This window comes from Patagioenas fasciata, chromosome 32 (genome assembly GCF_037038585.1).
Source record: "Patagioenas fasciata isolate bPatFas1 chromosome 32, bPatFas1.hap1, whole genome shotgun sequence".
Lineage (NCBI taxonomy): Eukaryota > Metazoa > Chordata > Aves > Columbiformes > Columbidae > Patagioenas > Patagioenas fasciata.
The window spans coordinates 2,586,913-2,608,846 of NC_092551.1; the positions used below are offsets into that span (position 1 = coordinate 2,586,913).

General features: G+C 57.5%; 1 protein-coding gene across 7 annotated transcripts in view; it reads right to left on the bottom strand.

Moving 5' to 3' along the window:
- The window catches only part of WIZ (WIZ zinc finger), a 60,610-nt gene extending 38,980 nt beyond the window's left edge, over positions 1-21,630 (bottom strand). For 6 of the 7 annotated variants that reach the window (XM_071800599.1, XM_065859188.2, XM_065859185.2 and 3 more), the window contains exons 1-2: positions 21,178-21,630; positions 12,153-12,556 (exon numbers count right to left, since the gene is read on the bottom strand). In XM_071800599.1, the coding sequence (XP_071656700.1) occupies positions 12,153-12,556; positions 21,178-21,503 (730 nt within the window). In that variant the 5' untranslated portion in view covers positions 21,504-21,630. The remainder of the gene's footprint in view (positions 1-12,152; positions 12,557-21,177) is intronic. The other variant, XM_065859186.2, reaches the window with a different exon arrangement.
- Between the last annotated feature and the right edge of the window lie 304 nt (positions 21,631-21,934).

The following is a 21,934-nucleotide window of genomic DNA, read 5'->3' on the forward strand; positions in this document are numbered from 1 at the left end:
CTACTGACCACCCCCTTCTAATCCACCCCAGGTACCATTGGTCTCCCATCCAAGCACTGACCGGGCCCGACCCTGCTTAGCTTCCCAGATCAGATGAGATGGGGCGTTCTCAGGGTCCTATGGCTGTATATATTTTATATATATGTTCCCCAAGTATATCCTGATAGTATCTGAACTAAAGGGCAGAGTAGAGGGGCAGGAGAACCTCTCTGACCCACTGACCACCCCCTTCTAACCCCCCCAGGTCCCATTGGCTTCCTGGCCACAAGGGCCCAGTGCTGGCTCATGCTCACCCTGCTGTCCCCAGGCCCCCCAGCTCCCTTTCCCCTACGCTGCTCTCTAACAGCTCATTCCCCAACTTATCCTCATGTTTGGCTCAGAAATAATCACCCATCCACGGGTTTTACGTCCCCCGCGGGGACAACCGTGTTTCAGCAAACCGCTGGAGAAGATAAAAATAAAGAGCTAAACTGGAGCGTTGGCCGGTGCGCACGGGCTGGCGCTCGAGCTCCCGACTCAGCAAAGCTCAGGAAACCTCCTGGAAGCCGGAGCCGGAGGAAACGTGACACGTCCCGAGACGTTGGCCGCGCTCCCCGGGATGTTTATTGCCGGTTGCGGTTCCGCCGACCGCGCACGAACAGCTGGGGGAAGGACCCGAGCGAGGTTTAAGCGGGGATGGCGATGAGCACCCATCCTTCCCACTGCCAGGACGTTGACGCAAAGAGAGGAGCGGCTCGGGGTGACTCGCTGTTGCTCCACCGGGGACCCCTTCCCACTGTTGAGCTTAATCGAGGTGGAAAATGGTAAAACTGGGGGTGAGGAGCCTCATCGCGGTGGTCACCGGGGTTGGAGAAACAAGGAGATGCCAAGTGGTCGGCCGGGAGCGCCAGCGCTTCCCTTTGACTCTCCGGGGACACCGCGGTCTCGTGGGACCCAACAGGGCCACCCATAAGACGCCGTTCACCCTTCATCTCCCCAACCTCGAGCGCTCAGGCGCCGTCGCTTTCTGAGAAGCAACTGTGTGTCTTGTTCAAGGGGTCAACCCAAGGAGCCAAGAGAGGACGAGTGGAGCCAAGAGAGGACGAGCCGCGCCGTTCCGTGACCGCCCAATTGGGACACGGCCCCACGGGGACCTCGGGGGGTCCCCACCGTGGTTTTGGACACCACAACACAACGCTGAGGGGGTTGGAGACCCAACGGGACCAACATCACGGTGGAGAAGACGCGGTGCAGCGCCCTAAAAGCCACAAGGACCTGTGGAGGTTGAGGAAGACCTAGAGAAGCTGTAAAGGCTACAAGGAGGTTGAAGAAGATCTAGAGAAGGTGTAAAAGCTACAAGGAGGATGGGGAAGATCTAGAGAAGGTCCTAAAAGCCAGAAGGAGGTTGAGGAAGATCTAGAGAAGGGCGCAAAAGCCACAAGGAGGATGAGGAAGATCTAGAGAAGGTGTAAAAGCCACAAGGAGGATGAGGAAGATCTAGAGGAGGTCCTAAAAGCCAGAAGGAGGTTGAGGAAGATCTAGAGAAGGGTGTAAAGGCCACAAGGACATGTGGAGTATGAGGAAGATCTAGAGAAGGTCCTAAAAGCCAGAAGGCAGTTGAGGAAGATCTAGAGAAGGTCCTAAAAGCCACAAGGAGGTTGAGGAAGATCTAGAGAAGGTCATAAAAGCCACAAGGAGGTTGAGGAAGATCTAGAGAAGGTGTAAAAGCCACAAGGAGGATGAGGAAGATCTAGAGGAGGTCCTAAAAGCCAGAAGGAGGTTGAGGAAGATCTAGAGAAGGGTGTAAAGGCCACAAGGACATGTGGAGTATGAGGAAGATCTAGAGAAGGTCCTAAAAGCCAGAAGGCGGTTGAGGAAGATCTAGAGAAGGCTGTAAAAGCCACAAGGGGGATGAGGAAGATCTAGAGGAGGTCCTAAAAGCCACAAAGAGGTTGAGGAAGATCTAGAGAAGGTCATAAAAGTCACAAGGACCCATGGAGGATGAGGAAGATCTAGAGAAGGTGTAAAAGCCACAAGGAGGATGAGGAAGATCTAGAGAAGGTCATAAAAGTCACAAGGACCCATGGAGGTTGAGGAAGATCTAGAGAAGGGCGCAAAAGCCACAAGGAGGATGAGGAAGATCTAGAGAAGGTGTAAAAGCCACAAGGAGTTTGAGAAAGATCTAGAGAAGGTGTAAAAGCCACAAGGAGGATGAGGAAGATCTAGAGGAGGTCCTAAAAGCCAGAAGGAGGTTGAGGAAGATCTAGAGAAGGTCATAAAAGTCACAAGGACCCATGGAGGATGAGGAAGATCTAGAGAAGGTCATAAAGCCACAAGGAGGTTGAGGAAGATCTAGAGAAGGTGTAAAAGCCACAAGGAGGATGAGGAAGATCTAGAGGAGGTCCTAAAAGCCAGAAGGAGGTTGAGGAAGATCTAGAGAAGGTGTAAAAGCCACAAGGACCTGTGGAGGATGAGGAAGATCTACAGAAGGTAGTAAAAGCCACAAGGAGGTTGAGAAAGATCTAGAGAAGGGCATAAAAGCCAGAAGGAGGTTGAGGAAGATCTAGAGAAGGTCATAAAAGGCACAAGGACCAGTGGAGGATGAGGAAGATCTAGAGAAGGTCATGAAGGAGAAATACTTGTAGGGGTAAAGACGCGAATGAGGAGGAAACATTGAAGGGTCGCAGTAAAGAGGCAGCATGGAGAGCCCGAGCGGTCACCGGTGACGTCCCCTACCTGCTCCTGACCCAAACGGGGGCCCCCGATGAGCCGGGGAGCAGCACCCCAAGGGGAAATGATGGAGATGTTGTGTCGAAAACACCACGCCAGGAATGGGAAGGGAGATGGGGCCGATCGGCCGCGACGGGATGGGAAGTTGGTTCACTGGATGACGAATGACCCGCCGGGAGCTCTGAGTCACCGACGGTGCCGTTAGGGGGGGGAATGACATAAAGAAACACCATATATAATATCATATATCCAGCTGGGTTTGCAACCTGTAGTTCACAGCCGGCTTGGGCAAAAATCCAGCTCGATGTCGGCAGCTCCAACTCGCTCCGTGTTGGAAAAACATCAGTGGATGGAACGAGGCGGAAAAACCCCCTCGTTTGTCCCCAAAATGTGGCGTGAGATGGGTCGGGGGGTCCGTGCCGAGGTCCCCGCGGTGGGGAGGGACGAACCATGCGGCAAACAGGTGCGAGCAGAGGGAAAGCGGCCCCCCCGGCGCGAGCGGCGTGGCGTGTTTGGCTTGGCACGGCGCGGGGAACCCGACACGGCCCAGCCGGGAGCTGCCGTCTCGCTTCAGCCTCCCTCTGCTCCTCGGGTGGGGGACATGGGTTAAATTTGGGTTAAACTTGGCTTAAACTCCACTCGCGCGGCTTAAACTTCACCTCACTCGCTCGGCTTAAACTTCACTCAGCTCGCCCGGCTTAAACTTCGCTTCACTCAGCTCGCTCGGCTTAAACTTCACTCAGCTCGCCCGGCTTAAACTTCGCTTCACTCAGCTCGCTCGGCTTAAACTTCACTCAGCTCGCTCGGCTTAAACTTCACCTCACTCGCTCGGCTTAAACTTCACCTCACTCGCTCGGCTTAAACTTCACCTCACTCGCTCGGCTTAAACTTCGCTTCGCTCAGCTCGCCCGGCTTAAACTTCACTCAGCTCGCTCGGCTTAAACTTCGCTCAGCTCGCTCGGCTTAAACTTCGCTCAGCTCGCCCGGCTTAAACTTCGCTCAGCTCGCCCGGCTTAAACTTCGCTCAGCTCGCTCGGCTTAAACTTCACTTCGCTCAGATCGCCCGGCTTAAACTTCACCTCGCTCTGCTCGCTCGGCTTAAACTTAACTCCACTCCACTCGCTTGGCTTAAACTTCACTCCGGTCAGCTCGCTCGGCTTAAACTTCACTTTGCTCCGCTCGCCCGGCTTAAACTTCACTTCGCTCCGCTCGCCCGGCTTAAACTTCACTCCACTCTGCTCACCCGGCTTAAACTTCACTCCACTCCGCTTGCCCGGCTTAAACTTCACTCCACTCCGCTCACCTGGCTTAAACTTCACTCCGCTCAGCTCACTCGGCTTAAACTTAACTCAACTCCACTCCGCCCGCCCGGCTTAAACTTCACTTCGCTCAGCTCGCCCAGCTTAAACTTCACCTCACTCCGCTCGCTCGGCTTAAACTTAACTCCACTCCACTCGCTCGGTTTAAACTTAGCTTCCCTCCGCTCGCTTGGCTTAAACTTCACTCCACTCGCTCAGCTTAAACTTAACTTAGCTTCACTTCGCTTGCCCGGCTTAAACTTAACTTAGCTTCACTCCACTTGCCCGGCTTAAACTTAACTCCACTCCACTCGCTCGGCTTAAACTTAACTTAACTTAACTTTGCTCACTCAGCTTAAAATTCACTCCACTCTGCCCACCCAGCCTAAACTCTTCACTCCGCTCACTCAGTTTAAGCTCCGCTCCGCTCGCCCGGCTTAAACACCCCTTGCCTGGCTTAAACAACCCTCGCTCGGCTTAAACTCAGCTTTTCTGGGCTCTCGGGGTGTTTGCAAAGCCCCAGGGTTTGGGGGGGATGGAGAGACCAAACTCACCCCCAAAACTCCACGCGCCATGAGGTTTAACCTTGGCTTAACTTTGGCTTGGGTGGGTTCTAAACTCCCCCAAAAGGCTTTTAAACCACTGTGAGGATTTTAAACCCTCCCAAAGGACTTTTAAATCCCCATGAAGCTTCTGAGCCCCCATGAGGCTTTTAAATCCCCCCAAAAGGATTCTAAACCCCCCTAAAAGGCTTCAAATCCCCCCAAAAAGACTTCAAATCCAAAGACACATTTTTCACAAGCTCTTCTTAACCACCCCCGTCTTGCACAGCCTAAATCCAGGTGTAAATACCCATTGAACGGGGTATTTTCTACCCCAAATCTGGGTGTAAATACCTATTGAACGGGGTATTTTCTACCCCAAATCTAGACACAAATACCTATTGAACTGGGGTATTTTCTACCCCAAATCTGGGCACAAACACCCATTGAACGGGGTATTTTCTAACCCCTAAATCTGGGCACAAACACCCACTGAACGGGGTATTTTTCTATCCCAAATCCAGGTGTAAATATCTATTGGACTGGGGTATTTTCTACCCCAAATCTGGGCACAAATACCTATTGAACGGGGTATTTTCTACCCCAAATCTGGGCACAAACACCTATTGAACTGGAGTATTTTCTCCCCAAACTCCAGCCACAAACACCCATTGAACTGGGGTATTTTCTCCCCCAAATCCAGCCACAAACACCCATTGAACTGGGGTATTTTCTCCCCCAAATCCAGCCACAAACACCCATTGAACTGGGGTATTTTCTCCCCCAAATCCAGCCACAAACACCCATTGAACTGGGGTATTTTCTCCCCCAAATCCAGCCACAAACACCCATTGAACTGGGGTATTTTCTCCCCCAAACCCAGCCACAAACACCCATCGATCGCCGCATTTCGAGCCCTTTCCAACCCCATTTCCAACCCCATTCCCGAGCCTTTCAAACACAAAAGCCGCGCAGCCCGAGGGCGCCGGCCCCTCCATTCAACCCTTTCACCACCCAAATTCCACCTTTTCAGCGGCCATTCCAAGCCCATCGCCCAAATCCTTTCCTCTTTCTCATTCCCCTTCAAGCCTTATCAGTCCCGGGACTAAATCTGGACCCGGCTCTGCTCCATCCATTAAGATTTACGTGATGGGCGGTAGGAAACTTTCCTCGTCAGCACTCGAGTTGCTTTCCAAGCGCCTTGAAACTCATCCAGGTTCTGTCGCAACCTCGTCTTGTTTGGATCCATCTCCGTTCCACATCCAGCACGTTCTGCTCAGGGAAAATGGGGCTGTTTTGACCCGTGATTCACACCCTCGTCCCCCTTTTTCTTTGCTCCGGGTCCCTTCGACTCCCCCATTGAATTTTCCCTCTGTCTACTGAGGGGTTTTGGCTTCGCTGTCGTTAAATTGGGGGTTTTAATCACCTTGAAAAGCAACGACGGGGGGAGCCAAGGGAAGGCACAAGCTCAGCTCTTGTGTGTCTGTAATATTAACCAGCCAGAAGGTCTCCAAAGGACATTTTGGATGCTGTAAGGACACAGAGAAGATTCCTGAGGGCCTTGGGGACACCTGGGCATGAACATGGGCCCTTGGGGACACCTGGGCATGACTGTGGGCTCCTGGGGACACCTCAGCACATGTGGGTCCTTGGGGACATCTCCGCATGAGCATGGGGTCTTGGGGACACCTTGGCATGAGAGTGGGCCCTTGGGGACACCTCAGTGTGACCATGGGCTCCTGGGGACACCTCAGCATGTGTGGGTCCTTGGGGACATCTCGGTATGAGCATGGGGTCTTGGGGACACCTTGGCGTGAGAGTGGGCCCTTGGGGACACCTCGGTGTGACCATGGGCTCCTGGGGACACTTCAGCACGTGTGGGTCCTTGGGGACATCTCGGCATGAACATGGGCCCTTGGGGACACCTGGGCATGACTGTGGGCTCCTGGGGACACCTCAGCACATGTGGGTCCTTGGGGACATCTCGGCATGAGCATGGGGTCTTGGGGACACCTTGGCATGAGAGTGGGCCCTTGGGGACACCTCAGCACATGTGGGTCCTTGGGGACATCTCGGCATGAGCATGGGCCCTTGGGGACACCTTGGCATGAGAGTGGGCCCTTGGGGACACCTCAGTGTGACCATGGGCTCCTGGGGACACCTCAGCACATGTGGGTCCTTGGGGACATCTCGGCATGAGCATGGGGTCTTGGGGACACCTTGGCATGAGAGTGGGCCCTTGGGGACACCTCGGTGTGACCATGGGCTCCTGGGGACACCTCAGCACATGTGGGTCCTTGGGGACATCTCGGCATGAACATGGGCCCTTGGGGACACCTGGGCATGAGCATGGGCCCTTGGGGACACCTCAGCACATGTGGGTCCTTGGGGACATCTCGGCATGAACATGGGCCCTTGGGGACACCTGGGCATGAGCACGGGCCCTTGGGGACACCTCAGCACATGTGGGTCCTTGGGGACATCTCGGCATGAGCATGGGGTCTTGGGGACACCTTGGCGTGAGAGTGGGCCCTTGGGGACACCTCAGTGTGACCATGGGCCCTTAGGGACACCTCAGCACATGTGGGTCCTTGGGGACATCTCAGCATGAGCATGGGGTCTTGGGGACACCTTGGCGTGAGAGTGGGCCCTTGGGGACACCTCGGTGTGACCATGGGCTCCTGGGGACACCTCAGCATGTGTGGGTCCTTGGGGACATCTCAGCATGAGCGTGGGGTCTTGGGGACACCTTGGCACATGTGTGGGTCCTTGGGGACACCTCAACACACATGTGGGCTCCTGGGGACACCTCGACACATGTGTGGGTCCTTGGGGACACCTTGGCACACAGATGGGCTCCTGGGGACACCTCAGCACGTGTGGGTCCTTGGGGACACCTCAGCATGCATGGCTCTTCAGGGACACCTCAACACGAGTGTGGGCTCCTGGGGACACTTTGGCATGAGTGCGGGTCCTTGGGGACACCTCAGTGTGAGCGAGGGCTTTGGGGACATCTTGGCATGACTGTGGGCCCTTGGGGACACTTTGGCATGAGCAGGGGCCTTGGGGACACCTCAGCATGAGTGTGGGCTCCTGGGGACACTTTGGCGTGAGTGTGGACCCTTGGAGACACCTCAGCATGAGCAGTGCACTTGGGGACACCTCAGCACATGTGGGTCCTTGGGGACACCTCAGTGCGAGCGTGGGGTCTTGGGGACACCTTGACATGTGCGTGGGCCCTTGGGGACACCTCAGAACAAGCATGGGCTCCTGGGGACATCTCAGCACATGTGTGGGCCCTTGGGGACACCTTGGCATGAACATGGACCCTTGGGGACACCACGACACACGTGTGGGCCCTTGGGGACACCTTGACACACGTGTGGGCTCCTGGGGACACCTCAGCAGATGTGGGTCCTTGGGGACACCTCAATGCGAGTGAGGGCTTTGGGGACACCTTGGTACGACTGTGGGCCCTTGGGGACACTTTGGCATGAGCAGGGGCCTCGGGGACACCTTAGCACACATGGGCTCCTGGGGACACCGCAGTGCGAGTGTGGGCCCTTGGGGACACCTCAGCACACACATGGGCTCCTGGGGACACCTCAGTGCGAGTGTGGGCCCCTGGGGACACCTCGACACAAGCATGAGCCTTGGGGACACCTCGGCACACACGTGGGCTCCTGGGGACACCTCCACATATGTGGGCCCTCGGGGACACCTTGGCACATGTGTGGGTCCTTAGGGTCACCTCCCCACATGTGTGGGTCCTTGGGGACACCTCGGCACACACGTGGGCTCCTGGGGACACCTCGGCGCAAGCGAGGGCTTTGGGGACACCTCAGTGCGAGCGAGGGGTCTTGGGGACACCTCGACATGTGCATGGGCCCCTGGGGACACCTCAGAACAAGCATGGGCTCCTGAGGACATCTCAGCACATGTGTGGGTCCTTGGGGACATCTCAGCACATGTGTGGGCTCCTGGGGACACCTCCACACACGTGCGGGTCCTTGGGGACACCTCAGTGCGAGCGAGGCCCTTGGGGACACCTCGGCACGAGCAGGGCCCTTGGGGACACCTCAACATGAACATGGGCTCCTGGGGACACCTCAGCACGTGTGGGTCCTTGGGGACACCTCAGTGCGAGCAAGGGCTTTGGGGACACCTCAGCACGCGTGTGGGCCCTTGGGGACACCTCCACACACATGTGGGCTCCTGGGGACACCTGAGCACACACGTGGGTCCTTGGGGACACCTTCACACACACGTGGGTCCTTGGGGACACCTGAGCACGCGTGGGTCCTTGTCACAAAAGGACGTTTGGCTGGGATGACTTGACTTTCCTTCATCAACCCAACGTTGGCTTTGCCCAACCACTGCGTCATCTTCCACGTGTTCTCCCATAACTCCCAGAACAACCTTCTCCATCATTTTATTGGCCACCAAAGTGACACCAACAGGTCACTTCCCTCCCTATTTCAGACCCGACCAACCGCAAGTACCGGATTGACGTTTTCTTTAGTCCTTTTTGCCGCTAAACCACTTAAAAACTCGTTATCCCCCAACAAACGAGTCGCGCTTGCTCATCGGCAACAAACCCCGGATCAACGCGGATCAACTCCAGATCATCAGGAGGGTTGTGGATCAAGCAAAACGTCCCCAAAACCCCAACCTGGCAACCACGGCACGTTTACGCCGTGCTCACCGCGATCTTGCCAAAATAACCTCAATTTGCCCCAAACGCCCAGCGGAGGAGGAGGATGGGGCCGCGTCCTACTTAGCGAGGCGACAGGAGAACCCGTGGCCGTTAAGCCCGGCTTATTTTTAACCCACGGCCCGGTTAGCGGGAGCGGGGCTGGATTGGGAGGGTTATTTATAGACGCCGATAGACAAGCACGGCAGGTGCTCCGCGGCTTGGCCAACGTATGGGAACCGCGGCCCCGCGCGCGAGGGGGACGCCGAGGGGACCCCTCCTCACCGCACACCCGGCGCGCTCACCGCCATCATTTCGGGCCAAAAAAAGACCATTTTTGGCAAGAAAACACCTCCAACAACACACCCCGTTGTGTCGGTGACGCTGCCGACTACGCCATGATATCCTGGGTGCACAACCACCCAACGCAAACCCATTAAACCCCAATTTTGGACGCGGGTGGAGAGTCGCCAACCCCAGAAGTCATCGGGAAGAGGTTGATGGGTGAGAGGGTTGTCCCTCCCTTTCCTTCGTGGAAAAATCCTCCCGCTGCTTGAGGTTTCCAACTCTCCTCCCGTTGTCTCGGACTCAAGTATTCAATTATTTATTTGCTAGGCAACAACGTGACATCTTTCCTGGCGCCGTTCGCGAGCCGGGAGGCTGACGAGGCGCTAATTAGCGAGGAAGGTTCCCAGGACTGGGAAGGAAACCTCCTGGTTGAGAGGGGTTGAAATCCAAGAGGTTAAACTCAGCCTAAGTGTGGACAGGAATTAGACGACGATGGGAAATGGTCGTGATTTTGGGGCGGCTACTTTTCGGTGTTAAATAACCCAAAAAAGGTCATGGGGGGATTATGAGGGATCCAACTAAACCCGACACCCAAATTTGGGGCCATGAGGGATCCATCCAAACCCCAACACCCAAATTTGGGGCCATGAGGGATCCGTCCAAACCCGACACCCAAATTTGGGGCCATGAGGGATCCATCCAAACCCCAACACTCAAATTTGGGGCCATGAGGGATCCATCCAAACCCGACACCCAAATTTGGGGCCATGAGGGATCCATCCAAACCCCAACACCCAAATTTGGGGCCATGAGGGATCCATCCAAACCCCAACACTCAAATTTGGGGCCATGAGGGATCCATCCAAACCCCAACACTCAAATTTGGGGCCATGAGGGATCCATCCAAACCCGACACCCAAATTTGGGGCCATGAGGGATCCATCCAAACCCCAACACTCAAATCTGGGGCCATGAGGGATCCATCCAAACCCAACACCCAAATTCGGGGGTATGAGGGATCCGTCCAAACCCCAACACCAAATTTGGGGCCGTGAGGGATCCATTCAAACCCCGATACCCATGAGGGATCCAACCAAACCCGACACCCAAATTTGGGGCCATGAAGGATCCATCCAAACCCCAACACCCAAATCTGGGGCCATGAGGGATCCATCCAAACCCGACACCCAAATTCGGGGGTATGAGAGATCCGTCCAAACCCCAACACCAAATTTGGGGCCGTGAGGGATCCATTCAAACCCCGATACCCATGAGGGATCCAACCAGACTTCGACACCCAAATTTGGGGCCATGAGGGATCCATTCAAAACCCGATACCCATGAGGGATCCAACCAAACCCCGACACCCAAATTTCAGGCCATCAGGGTTCCATTCAAACCCAACACCCAAATTTGGGGCCACGAGGGATCCATCCAAACACGACACCCAAATTTGGGGCCATGAGGGATCCGTCCAAACCCCAACACCCAAATTTGGGGCCATGAGGGATCCATCCAAACCCCAACACCCAAATTTGGGGCCATGAAGGATCTGTCCAAACCCCAACACCCAAATTTGGGGCCATGAGGGATCCCTCCAAACCCAACACCCATATTTGGGGCCATGACAGATGCGTCCAAACCTGACACCCAAATCTGGGGCCATGAGGGATCCATCCACACTGGGGGTTGGGGGGTCTCCAAAACACCACCAACTGGAGCCACCATTGGTTTGTGCACATCTGGTGGCACGACGGCATGGGGTGATGGCACGGGGACGATGGCACGGGGATGCCGGCCCAGTAGTTGTCCCCTCGCTTCTGCTTCCACCAAACCCCCGCGTTTCTCACCACGAGACGGCACCATTTGGGGAACATCAAGGCTCTGAGTGACATCAACCGCCAACCGCGCCGGCACAACCGTCAGCTGAACCACCCCAACCAACTGAACCAATGAACCCAACGAACCGAACCAATGAACTGAACCAATGAACCAAATGAAGCGAAGCAACAAACGGAACTGACCAACCCCACGAAGCGAAGCAAGGAACGGAACCGACCAACCCCACGAACCGAACCAACGAACGGAACCGCCAACCCAACGAAGCGAACCAACCCAACCAACGCACTGAACCAGCCCAACGAACTGAATCAATGAACGGAACCAACCTATGGAACCGCCAACCCAACAAAGTGAACCGAACCAACCAACCCAACAAACCGAACCAATGAACTGAACCAGCCCAACGAACCCAACCAACCAAACCAACTAATCAGCCCAACGAACCCAACGAGCCGAACCGACCAGCCCAACGAACCCAACGAGCCGAACCGACCAGCCCAACGAACCCAACGAGCCGAACCGACCAGCCCAATGAACCGAACCAACCCAACGAACTGAAACAACCCAACCAACCCAACGAACCGAACCAACCCAACGAACTGAACCAACCCAACCAACCCAACGAACCCACCCACTGAACCCAACCCAATCCACTCAACCAATTGGACCAACTCAACAGAAATGACACAACCAACGTGAGCGTCACCGGCCACGCGTGACACACCAAGAGACGTCCCCAACCCCCAAAAGCCACCGCACCAGCACTGAGCGGGGACTCACCAGCCACGTCGTGCGCTTCCAATGCAACACCGGGTTCTTGCCGGGAGAGCGACGCAAAGAATTCGGGTCCCTCCGGTAACGGACGCAGGTCAGCGCCGGGGGGTCCCGTCCCCTCCCGGCTCATCGTCACCAAATCACTCGCGGCGTAGAAAGCGTCTTCGTCCGTTTCCGGCGACGTGGCGGGTAACGCCGGGTTCTCCGGGGGGTTTTTGGCATCTTGGGGACAACCCGGGGGGGAAAATGCATCAGTGTCGGGATCTGGTGACATCAAGAGGGTTCGGCCTCCATCTCCTTGACGCTCCGAGAAATCGGGGATGGTTTTCTCCATCCCTCGCCGATTGGGTTTTGCGGCTCGGAAGAAAACGCCACGGCGGCACCGGGCGGCCGGGGAGCGCCGGAAAAACCTGCGAGAATTGGGGGGAAAAGAGGAGAAAATGAGAAAAGAGGCGAAAATAAGAGGCCGGATTTGGATAGAATGGAGGAAAAATCACAAAATCACAGAATGCCAGGGATCAGAAGGGACCTGGAAACCTCATCCAGTCCAACCCCCCTGGAGCGGGAACACCCAGCTGAGGGGACACAGGAACGTGTCCCTGTCCTTGAACTGAGGGGCCACAACTGCACACACTATTCCAGATGTGACACACTATTCCAGATGTGGCCTCCCCAGGGCAGAGCAGAGGGGCAGGAGAACCTCTCTGACCCACTGACCACCCCCTTCTAATCCCCCCAGGTCCCATTGGCTTCCTGGCCACAAGGGCCCAGTGCTGGCTCAGCCCACAGCACCCGCTATTCCCAGCTGGGCTCCCATCCAAGCACTGACCGGGCCCGACCCTGCTTAGCTTCCCAGATCAGACGAGACGGGGCCTTCTCAAGGTGCTATGGCCATGTATATTATATATATGTATACATATATGTTCCCCAAGTATATCCTGATAGTATCTGAACTAAAAGGCCGAGTAGAAGGACAGGAGAACCTCTCTGACTCACTGACCACCCCCTTTCTAATCCACTCCAGGTACCAGTGACCTTCCAGTGGTCTCCCATCCAAGCACTGACCGGGCTCGACCCTGCTTAGCTTCCAAGATTGGACGAGATTGGGTGTTCTCAGGGTGCTATGGCTGTATATATTATATATAAATATATATATATGTTCCCCAAGTATATCCTGATAGTATCTGAACTAAAGGGCAGAGCAGAGGGGCAGGAGAACCTCTCTGAGCCACTGACCACCCCCTTCTAATCCCCCCAGGTCCCATTGGCTTCCTGGCCACAAGGGCCCAGTGCTGGCTCATGCTCACCCTGCTGTCCCCAGGCCCCCCAGCTCCCTTTCCCCTACGCTGCTCTCTAACAGCTCATTCCCAACTCACACTGAACCTGGGCTTGTTCTGCCCAGATCCAGACTCTACACTTGCCCTTGTTCTATTTCATTACATTTCTCCCACCCAACTCTCCAGCCTGTTCACTTCCAATATTTCCTGCTCACCTCCCAAATTTCCTGCTCACCTCCCAAACTTTTGCTCGTTTCCCAAATTTGCCGCTTGCTCCCCAATATTCGTTCACCTCCCAAATTTCCTGCTCGCTTCCAAAATTTTCCACTCGCTTCCCAAATCTCCTGCTCACCTCCCAAATTCACCGCTCGCTTCCAAAATCTCTGCTCACCTCCCAAACCTTCTGCTCAATTCCAAATCTCCTGCTCACCTCCCAAATTCACCGCTCGCTTCCAAAATCTCTGCTCACCTCCCAAACCTTCTGCTCGATTCCAAATCTCCTGCTCACCTCCCAAATTCACCGCTCGCTTCCAAAATCTCTGCTCACCTCCCAAACCTTCTGCTCAACTCCAAATCTCCTGCTCACCTCCCAAATCCGTTGCTCGCTTCCAAAATCTCCACTCACCTCCCAAACCTTCTGCTCATCTCCCAAAATCTCCGCTCACCTCCCAAACCTTCTGCTCAACTCCAAATCTCCTGCTCACCTCCCAAATCCGTTGCTCGCTTCCAAAATCTCCACTCACCTCCCAAACCTTCTGCTCATCTCCCAAAATCTCCGCTCACCTCCCAAACCTTCTGCTCAACTCCAAATCTCCTGCTCACCTCCCAAATCCGTTGCTCGCTTCCAAAATCTCCACTCACCTCCCAAACCTTCTGCTCATCTCCCAAAATCTCTGCTCACCTCCCAAACCTTCTGCTCAATTCCAAATCTCCTGCTCACCTCCCAAATCTCCTGCTCACCTCCCAAATTTCCTGCTCACCTCCCAAATCCGTTGCTCGCTTCCAAAATCTCCGATCACCTCCCAAATCTTCTGCTCAATTCCAAATCTCCTGCTCACCTCCCAAATTCACCGCTTGCTTCCAAAATCTCCGCTCACCTCCCAAATTCGTTGCTCACTTCCAAATCTCTGCTCACCTCCAAATCTCCTGCTCACCTCCCAAATTCACCACTCGCTTCCAAAATCTCCGCTCACCTCCCAAACCTTCTGCTCACCTCCCAAAATCTCTGCTCACATGCCAAACCTTCTGCTCTATTCCAAATTTCCTGCTCACCTCCCAAATTCGTCGCTCGCTTCCCAAATCTCTGCTCACCTCCCAAACCTTCTGCTCGACTCCAAATCTCATGTTCACCTCCCAAATCTCCTGCTCACCTCCCAAATTTCCTGCTCACCTCCCAAATCCGTTGCTCGCTTCCAAAATCTCCGATCACCTCCCAAACCTTCTGCTCGATTCCAAATCTCCTGCTCACCTCCCAAATCTCCTGCTCACCTCCCAAATTCACCACTCGCTTCCAAAATCTCCGCTCACCTCCCAAACCTTCTGCTCGATTCCAAATCTCCTGCTCACCTCCCAAATCTCCTGCTCACCTCCCAAATTCACCGCTCGCTTCCAAAATCTCTGCTCACCTCCCAAACCTTCTGCTCAATTCCAAATCTCCTGCTCACCTCCCAAATCTCCTGCTCACCTCCCAAATTCACCACTCGCTTCCAAAATCTCCGCTCACCTCCCAAACCTTCTGCTCACCTCCCAAAATCTCTGCTCACATGCCAAACCTTCTGCTCTATTCCAAATTTCCTGCTCACCTCCCAAATTCGTCGCTCGCTTCCCAAATCTCTGCTCACCTCCCAAACCTTCTGCTCGACTCCAAATCTCCTGCTCACCTCCCAAATCTCCTGCTCACCTCCCAAATTCACCGCTCGCTTCCAAAATCTCCGATCACCTCCCAAACCTTCTGCTCGATTCCAAATCTCCTGCTCACCTCCCAAATTCACCGCTCGCTTCCAAAATCTCCGCTCACCTCCCAAATCTTCTGCTCGATTCCAAATCTCCTGCTCACCTCCCAAACCTTCTGCTCAACTCCCAAATTCACCGCTTGCTTCCAAAATCTCCGCTCACCTCCCAGATTCGTTGCTCACTTCCAAATCTCTGCTCACCTCCCAAATCTCCTGCTCACCTCCCAAATTCACCGCTCGCTTCCAAAATCTCTGCTCACCTCCCACATTTCCTGCTCGCTCCCCAAACATTCGTTCACCTCCCAAATTTGCTGCTCACCTCCAAATCTCCCGCTGGATCCCAACCCCGCGCTGCTTCCCGAGCTCCGTTCCCGGTGGTTTCACCCAGGACTGCGGGACCCTCCCCCAGCCCCAGCCCAGCGAAGGCAAAGGCGGAGCACATGGGCACAATTTAAATGCTAAACCGGTTAAGTGGGGACAATCGGAGCCTGGGGGACAAGGGGACAAGGGGACACGCCCGGGGGGAGGGGGGGGGACAATCAGAGCCTGGGGACAAGGGGACAGGCCACAGGTTTTGTCACAAAAGTTTCGTTCACCCCATGGTTTTGATCCAAAAAGCTTTGCCCATGGGTTTTAATCCCCAAAAGTTGCGCCCGCTGGGTTTTAACCCAAAAGCTTCAATCGTCGGGTTTTATCCCAAAAGCTTCGGTCGTTGGTTTTTAACCCAAAAGCTTCAATTGCCGGGTTTCACCCCAAAAGCTTCAGCCGATGGTTTTTAACCCAAAAGCTTCAATCGCTGGGTTTTACCCCAAAAGCTTCACCCATTGCTTTGTAACCCAAAAGCTTTGGCTGATGGTTTTTAACCCAAAAGCTTCAATCGCCAGGTTTCACCCCAAAAGCTTCAACCGCCGGGTTTCACCCCAAAAGCTTCAATCGCCGGGTTTCACCCCAAAAGCTTCAATTGCTGGGTTTCACCCCAAAAGCTTCAACCGCCGGGTTTCACCCCAAAAGCTTCACCCATTGGTTTTTAACCCAAAAGCTTTGGCTGATGGTTTTTAACCCAAAAGCTTCAATCGCCGGGTTTCACCCCAAAAGCTTCAATTGCCGGGTTTCACCCCAAAAGCTTCAATTGCCGGGTTTCACCCCAAAAGCTTCAACTGCCGGGTTTCACCCCAAAAGCTTCAGCCGATGGTTTTTAACCCAAAAGCTTCAATCGCTGGGTTTTACCCCAAAAGCTTCACCCATTGGTTTGTAACCCAAAAGCTTTGGCTGATGGTTTTTAACCCAAAAGCTTCAATCGCCAGGTTTCACCCCAAAAGCTTCAATTGCCGGGTTTCACCCCAAAAGCTTCAACCGCCGGGTTTCACCCCAAAAGCTTCAACCACCGGGTTTCACCCCAAAAGCTTCACCCATTGGTTTTTAACCCAAAAGCTTCGGCTGATGGTTTTTAACCCAAAAGCTTCAACCGCCGGGTTTCACCCCAAAAGCTTCAATTGCCGGGTTTCACCCCAAAAGCTTCAGCCGATGGTTTTTAACCCAAAAGCTTCAATCGCCGGGTTTTACCCCAAAAGCTTCACCCATTGCTTTGTAACCCAAAAGCTTTGGCTGATGGTTTTTAACCCAAAAGCTTCAATCGCCAGGTTTCACCCCAAAAGCTTCAATCGCCGGGTTTCACCCCAAAAGCTTCAACCGCCGGGTTTCACCCCAAAAGCTTCAATTGCTGGGTTTCACCCCAAAAGCTTCAACCGCCGGGTTTCACCCCAAAAGCTTCACCCATTGGTTTTTAACCCAAAAGCTTCGGCTGATGGTTTTTAACCCAAAAGCTTCAATCGCCGGGTTTCACCCCAAAAGCTTCAACCGCCGGGTTTCACCCCAAAAGCTTCAACCGCCGGGTTTCACCCCAAAAGCTTCAATCGCCGGGTTTTACCCCAAAAGCTTCACCCATTGCTTTGTAACCCAAAAGCTTTGGCTGATGGTTTTTAACCCAAAAGCTTCAATCGCCAGGTTTCACCCCAAAAGCTTCAACTGCCGGGTTTCACCCCAAAAGCTTCAATCGCCGGGTTTCACCCCAAAAGCTTCAACCGCCGGGTTTCACCCCAAAAGCTTCAATCGCCGGGTTTCACCCCAAAAGCTGCAATCGCCGGATTTTAACCCAAAACCTTCGGCCGATGGTTTTCCCGGTTCCTCAAACCACCCACATTTCCCCCGTGTTTTTGCCACGCGTGGGCCACCGGTGCTGCCGAGCGCTCCGGATCCGATCCAAAAGGGATTACGGGTGATCCGGTGAAGCCGCGATGCCGGATAACGCGATCCCAGCCGATTTCCATCCCTTTCCATCGCTCCTCTCCAGGGTTAACGAGCTCGTTTAGCAGAAAAGCGGCTTTTTCACCCCAAATCCCGCACCGAGGGGTTTTGTGGGATGCGGCGGTGCCGGATCCTCGGGGGATTCACCGCGGTGTCCGTGGGGATGAAGCGGCGGCTCCTCCGCGGTGTCGGCCGTGCCGGGATGAGCCCGGAGCTGCGCCGAGCGCCGGCAGCACCGCCAGAGCTGCTTGGGAAGAGGAAATGGTCCCGGCACACACCAAAAGGCATCACCAAACCCATTGGCGGCAGATGATGAGGTCGCTCGTTTGACCCGGTTAACGAGCTCGGCGGGATCGGTGCCATCCTGCGGTGCTGGCGGCCGAGGGAACTGGATGGTGGGGGGTGAATCCGGCATCGCTTGGTCACGGGTGTCCCCGGGCTGCTGCCAGAGCCGGACGCCTGGGTCCCCTCCCGGACACCTGGGTCCCCTCCTTGGCACAGACCCCCCTGTCCGCAAATGCCCACCCGGACGCCTGGGTCCTCTCCTCAGTATAGGAATCCCCACTTCCCCTCCACACCCACTCGGACGCCTGGGTCCCCTCCTTGGCACAGACTCCCCTGTCCACAAATGCTCACCCGGATGCCTGGGTCCCCTCCTCGGCACAGACCCCCCTGTCCACAAATGCCCACCCAGACGCCTGGGTCCTCTCCTCAGCATAGGAACCCCTACTTACCCTGCAAACCCACCCGGACGCCTGGGTCCCCTCCTCGGCACAGACCCCCCCCTCTCTTCCTATACTCACCCGGACGCCTGGGTCCTCTGCTCAGCATAGGAACCCCCACTTCCCCTCCAAACCCACCTGGACGCCTGGGTCCCCTCCCGGATGCCTGGGTCCTCTCCTTGGCACAGACCCCCCTGTCCGCAAATGCCCACCCGGACGCCTGGGTCCCCTCCTTGGCACAGACCCCCCTGTCCGCAAATGCCCACCCGGACGCCTGGGTCCCCTCCTTGGCACAGACCCCCCTGTCCGCAAATGCCCACCCGGACGCCTGGGTCCTCTCCTCAGCATAGGAACCCCCACTTCCCCTCCAAACCCACTCGGACGCCTGGGTCCTCTCCTCGGCACAGACCCCCCCCTCTCTTCCTATACTCACCCGGACGCCTGGGTCCTCTGCTCAGCATAGGAACCCCCACTTCCCCTCCAAACCCACCTGGACGCCTGGGTCCCCTCCCGGATGCCTGGGTCCTCTCCTTGGCACAGACCCCCCTGTCCGCAAATGCCCACCCGGACGCCTGGGTCCTCTCCTCAGCATAGGAACCCCCACTTCCCCTCCAAACCCACTCGGACGCCTGGGTCCTCTCCTCGGCACAGACCCCCCCCTCTCTTCCTATACTCACCCGGACGCCTGGGTCCTCTGCTCAGCATAGGAACCCCCACTTCCCCTCCAAACCCACCTGGACGCCTGGGTTCCCTCCCGGATGCCTGGGTCCTCTCCTTGGCACAGACCCCCCTGTCCACAAATGCCCACCCGGACGCCTGGGTCCCCTCCTTGGCACAGACCCCCCTGTCCGCAAATGTCCACCCGGACGCCTGGGTCCTCTCCTCAGCATAGGAACCCCCACTTCCCCTCCAAACCCACTCGGACGCCTGGGTCCTCTCCTCGGCACAGACCCCCCCCTCTCTTCCTATACTCACCCGGACGCCTGGGTCCTCTGCTCAGCATAGGAACCCCCACTTCCCCTCCAAACCCACTCGGACGCCTGGGTCCTCTCCTCGGCACAGACCCCCCCCTCTCTTCCTATACTCACCCGGACGCCTGGGTCCTCTGCTCAGCATAGGAACCCCCACTTCCCCTCCAAACCCACCTGGACGCCTGGGTCCCCTCCCGGATGCCTGGGTCCTCTCCTCAGCATAGGAACCCCCACTTCCCCTCCAAACCCATCCGGACGCCTGGGTCCTCTCCTCGGCACAGACCCCCCTGTCCGCAAATGCCCACCCGGACGCCTGGGTCCTCTCCTCAGCATAGGAACCCCTACTTACGCTCCAAACCCACCCGGATGCCTGGGTCCCCTGTTCAGCACAGACCCCCCTGTCCACAAATGCCCACCCGGACGCCTGGGTCCTCTCCTCAGCATAGGAACCCCTACTTACGCTCCAAACCCACCCGGATGCCTGGGTCCCCTGTTCAGCACAGACCCCCCTGTCCACAAATGCCCACCCGGACGCCTGGGTCCCCTGCTCAGGACAGATCCCCCGCTCCCTCCCTATATCCACCCGGACGCCTGGGTCCCCTCCCGGATACCTGGGTCCTCTCATCGGCACAGACCCCCCTGTCCACAAATGCCCACCCGGACGCCTGGGTCCCTTGCTCAGTGCAGACCCTCCTGTCCGCAAATGCCCACCCGGACACCTGGGTCCTCTCCCGGACACCTGGGTCCCCTCCCCGGAACAGACCCCCCCTCCCCTCCAGACCCACCCGGACACCTGAGTCTCCTGCTCAGCACAGACCCCCCTGTCCACAAATGCCCACCCGGATGCCTGGGTCCTCTCCCGGATGCCTGGGTCCCCTGCTCAGCACAGACCCCCTGCTCCCTCCCTATACCCCCCCGGACGCCTGGGTCCTCTCCCGGACGCCTGGGTCCCCTGCTCAGCACAGACCCCCTGCTCCCTCCCTATACCCCCCCGGACGCCTGGGTCCCCTCCCCGGCACAGACACCATCCCCTCCAGACCCACTCGGACGCCTGGGTCCCCTGCTCAGGACAGACCCCCCTGTCCACAAATGCCCACCCGGACGCCTGGGTCCTCTCCCGGACGCCTGGGTCCCCTGCTCAGGACAGACCCCCCTGTCCACAAATGCCCACCCGGACGCCTGGGTCCTCTCCCGGACGCCTGGGTCCCCTGCTCAGCACAGACCCCCCCCTGTCCACAAATGCCCACCCGGACGCCTGGGTCCCCTCCTCAGCACAGGACCCCCCCTCCCCTCCAAACCCACCCGGACGCCTGGGTCCTCTCCCGGACGCCTGGGTCCCCTGCTCAGCACAGACCCCCCTGTCCACAAATGCCCACCCGGACGCCTGGGTCCTCTCCCGGACGCCTGGGTCCCCTCCTCAGCACAGCACCCCCCCTCCCCTCCAAACCCACCCGGACGCCTGGGTCCTCTCCGGGACTTCTGGGTCCCCCCGTCACCACCCCCCCCTCACCCCCCCCCTCCCCGGGACGCCTGTTTCCCGCCCCCCCCACCCCGTCCCGAACGCCTGGGTCCCTTCCCTGCTCCCTCAGGCCCTGCCTCCCCCCCTGGACGCCTGGGTCCCCCCCGGACGCCTGGGTCCCCCCCGGACGCCTGGGTCCCTCCACTCCGCGTTTCAGCACCGGGGACGGGGTCGGGCCAGGGGGTTGGGGGGGGTCAGAACCGCCTCCCCCCACCCCACCGCGGGTCCCCCGATCCCGGCTCCGCTTTGTCCCCACCGGGTGTCCCCCCCCGCCCCGGGCACTCACCCCACCGGCCCCCCGGGGCCGGGCCCGCCGGGCTGCTGCTCCTCAGCGGCTCCCCCGCCGCCTCCTACCCGGCTCCGGCCTCCGTAGCAGCCGCCGCGCCGGGGACATGGTCCCTTTAAATCCCCCCCCGGGGGCCCGGCCGGTCCCGCCGCCACCGCCGCCGCCGCCGCCGCCTCCTGCGCCGCTCCGGCCGCTCCTCCGCCTCCCTCCCGGCGGCGGGGCCTCACTACGTCACGCCGGGCGCGACCAGGCCGCCGCCGACATCTTGGGGGCGGCGAACGGGGTCCCAGCGCCGCCTCCGCCGCCTCCGCCGCCGCCGCCGCCATGTTGGGCCGCGCCGCCCCCCGCCGCCCGCTCCCGCCCCGCCGGAGCGGCCGCTGCGCGTCGCCGCCGCCCTTCGCCCTCCGCGGGCCGCGCGGCGCGCTGCTGATGACGCGAACGGCTGCGCGGCGCCGCCATCTTGGGAGTGGCGGAGGGGGGGAAGGAGGGAGGGGAGAGGCGGCGCCGTGACCTTCCAGGAGGGAGGGGGGAGAGAGTGGCGCGGGGGTTGCGTCATCACGCAGCGACGGCGGCGCCGCGCCGCCATCTTGGGGGGGCGCAGGGGGAAGGTCCGAACTGAGGGGACCCCGGCGTCACCAAAGGGGCCACAAAGTGGCACCAAAGTGGCACCAAAGTGGCACAAAGTGGCACCACAGTGGCCCCGTGGCCTTGGCCTAAGGGTCCCCATGGCGCTTTTGTCCCCAAAGTGTCCCCATGG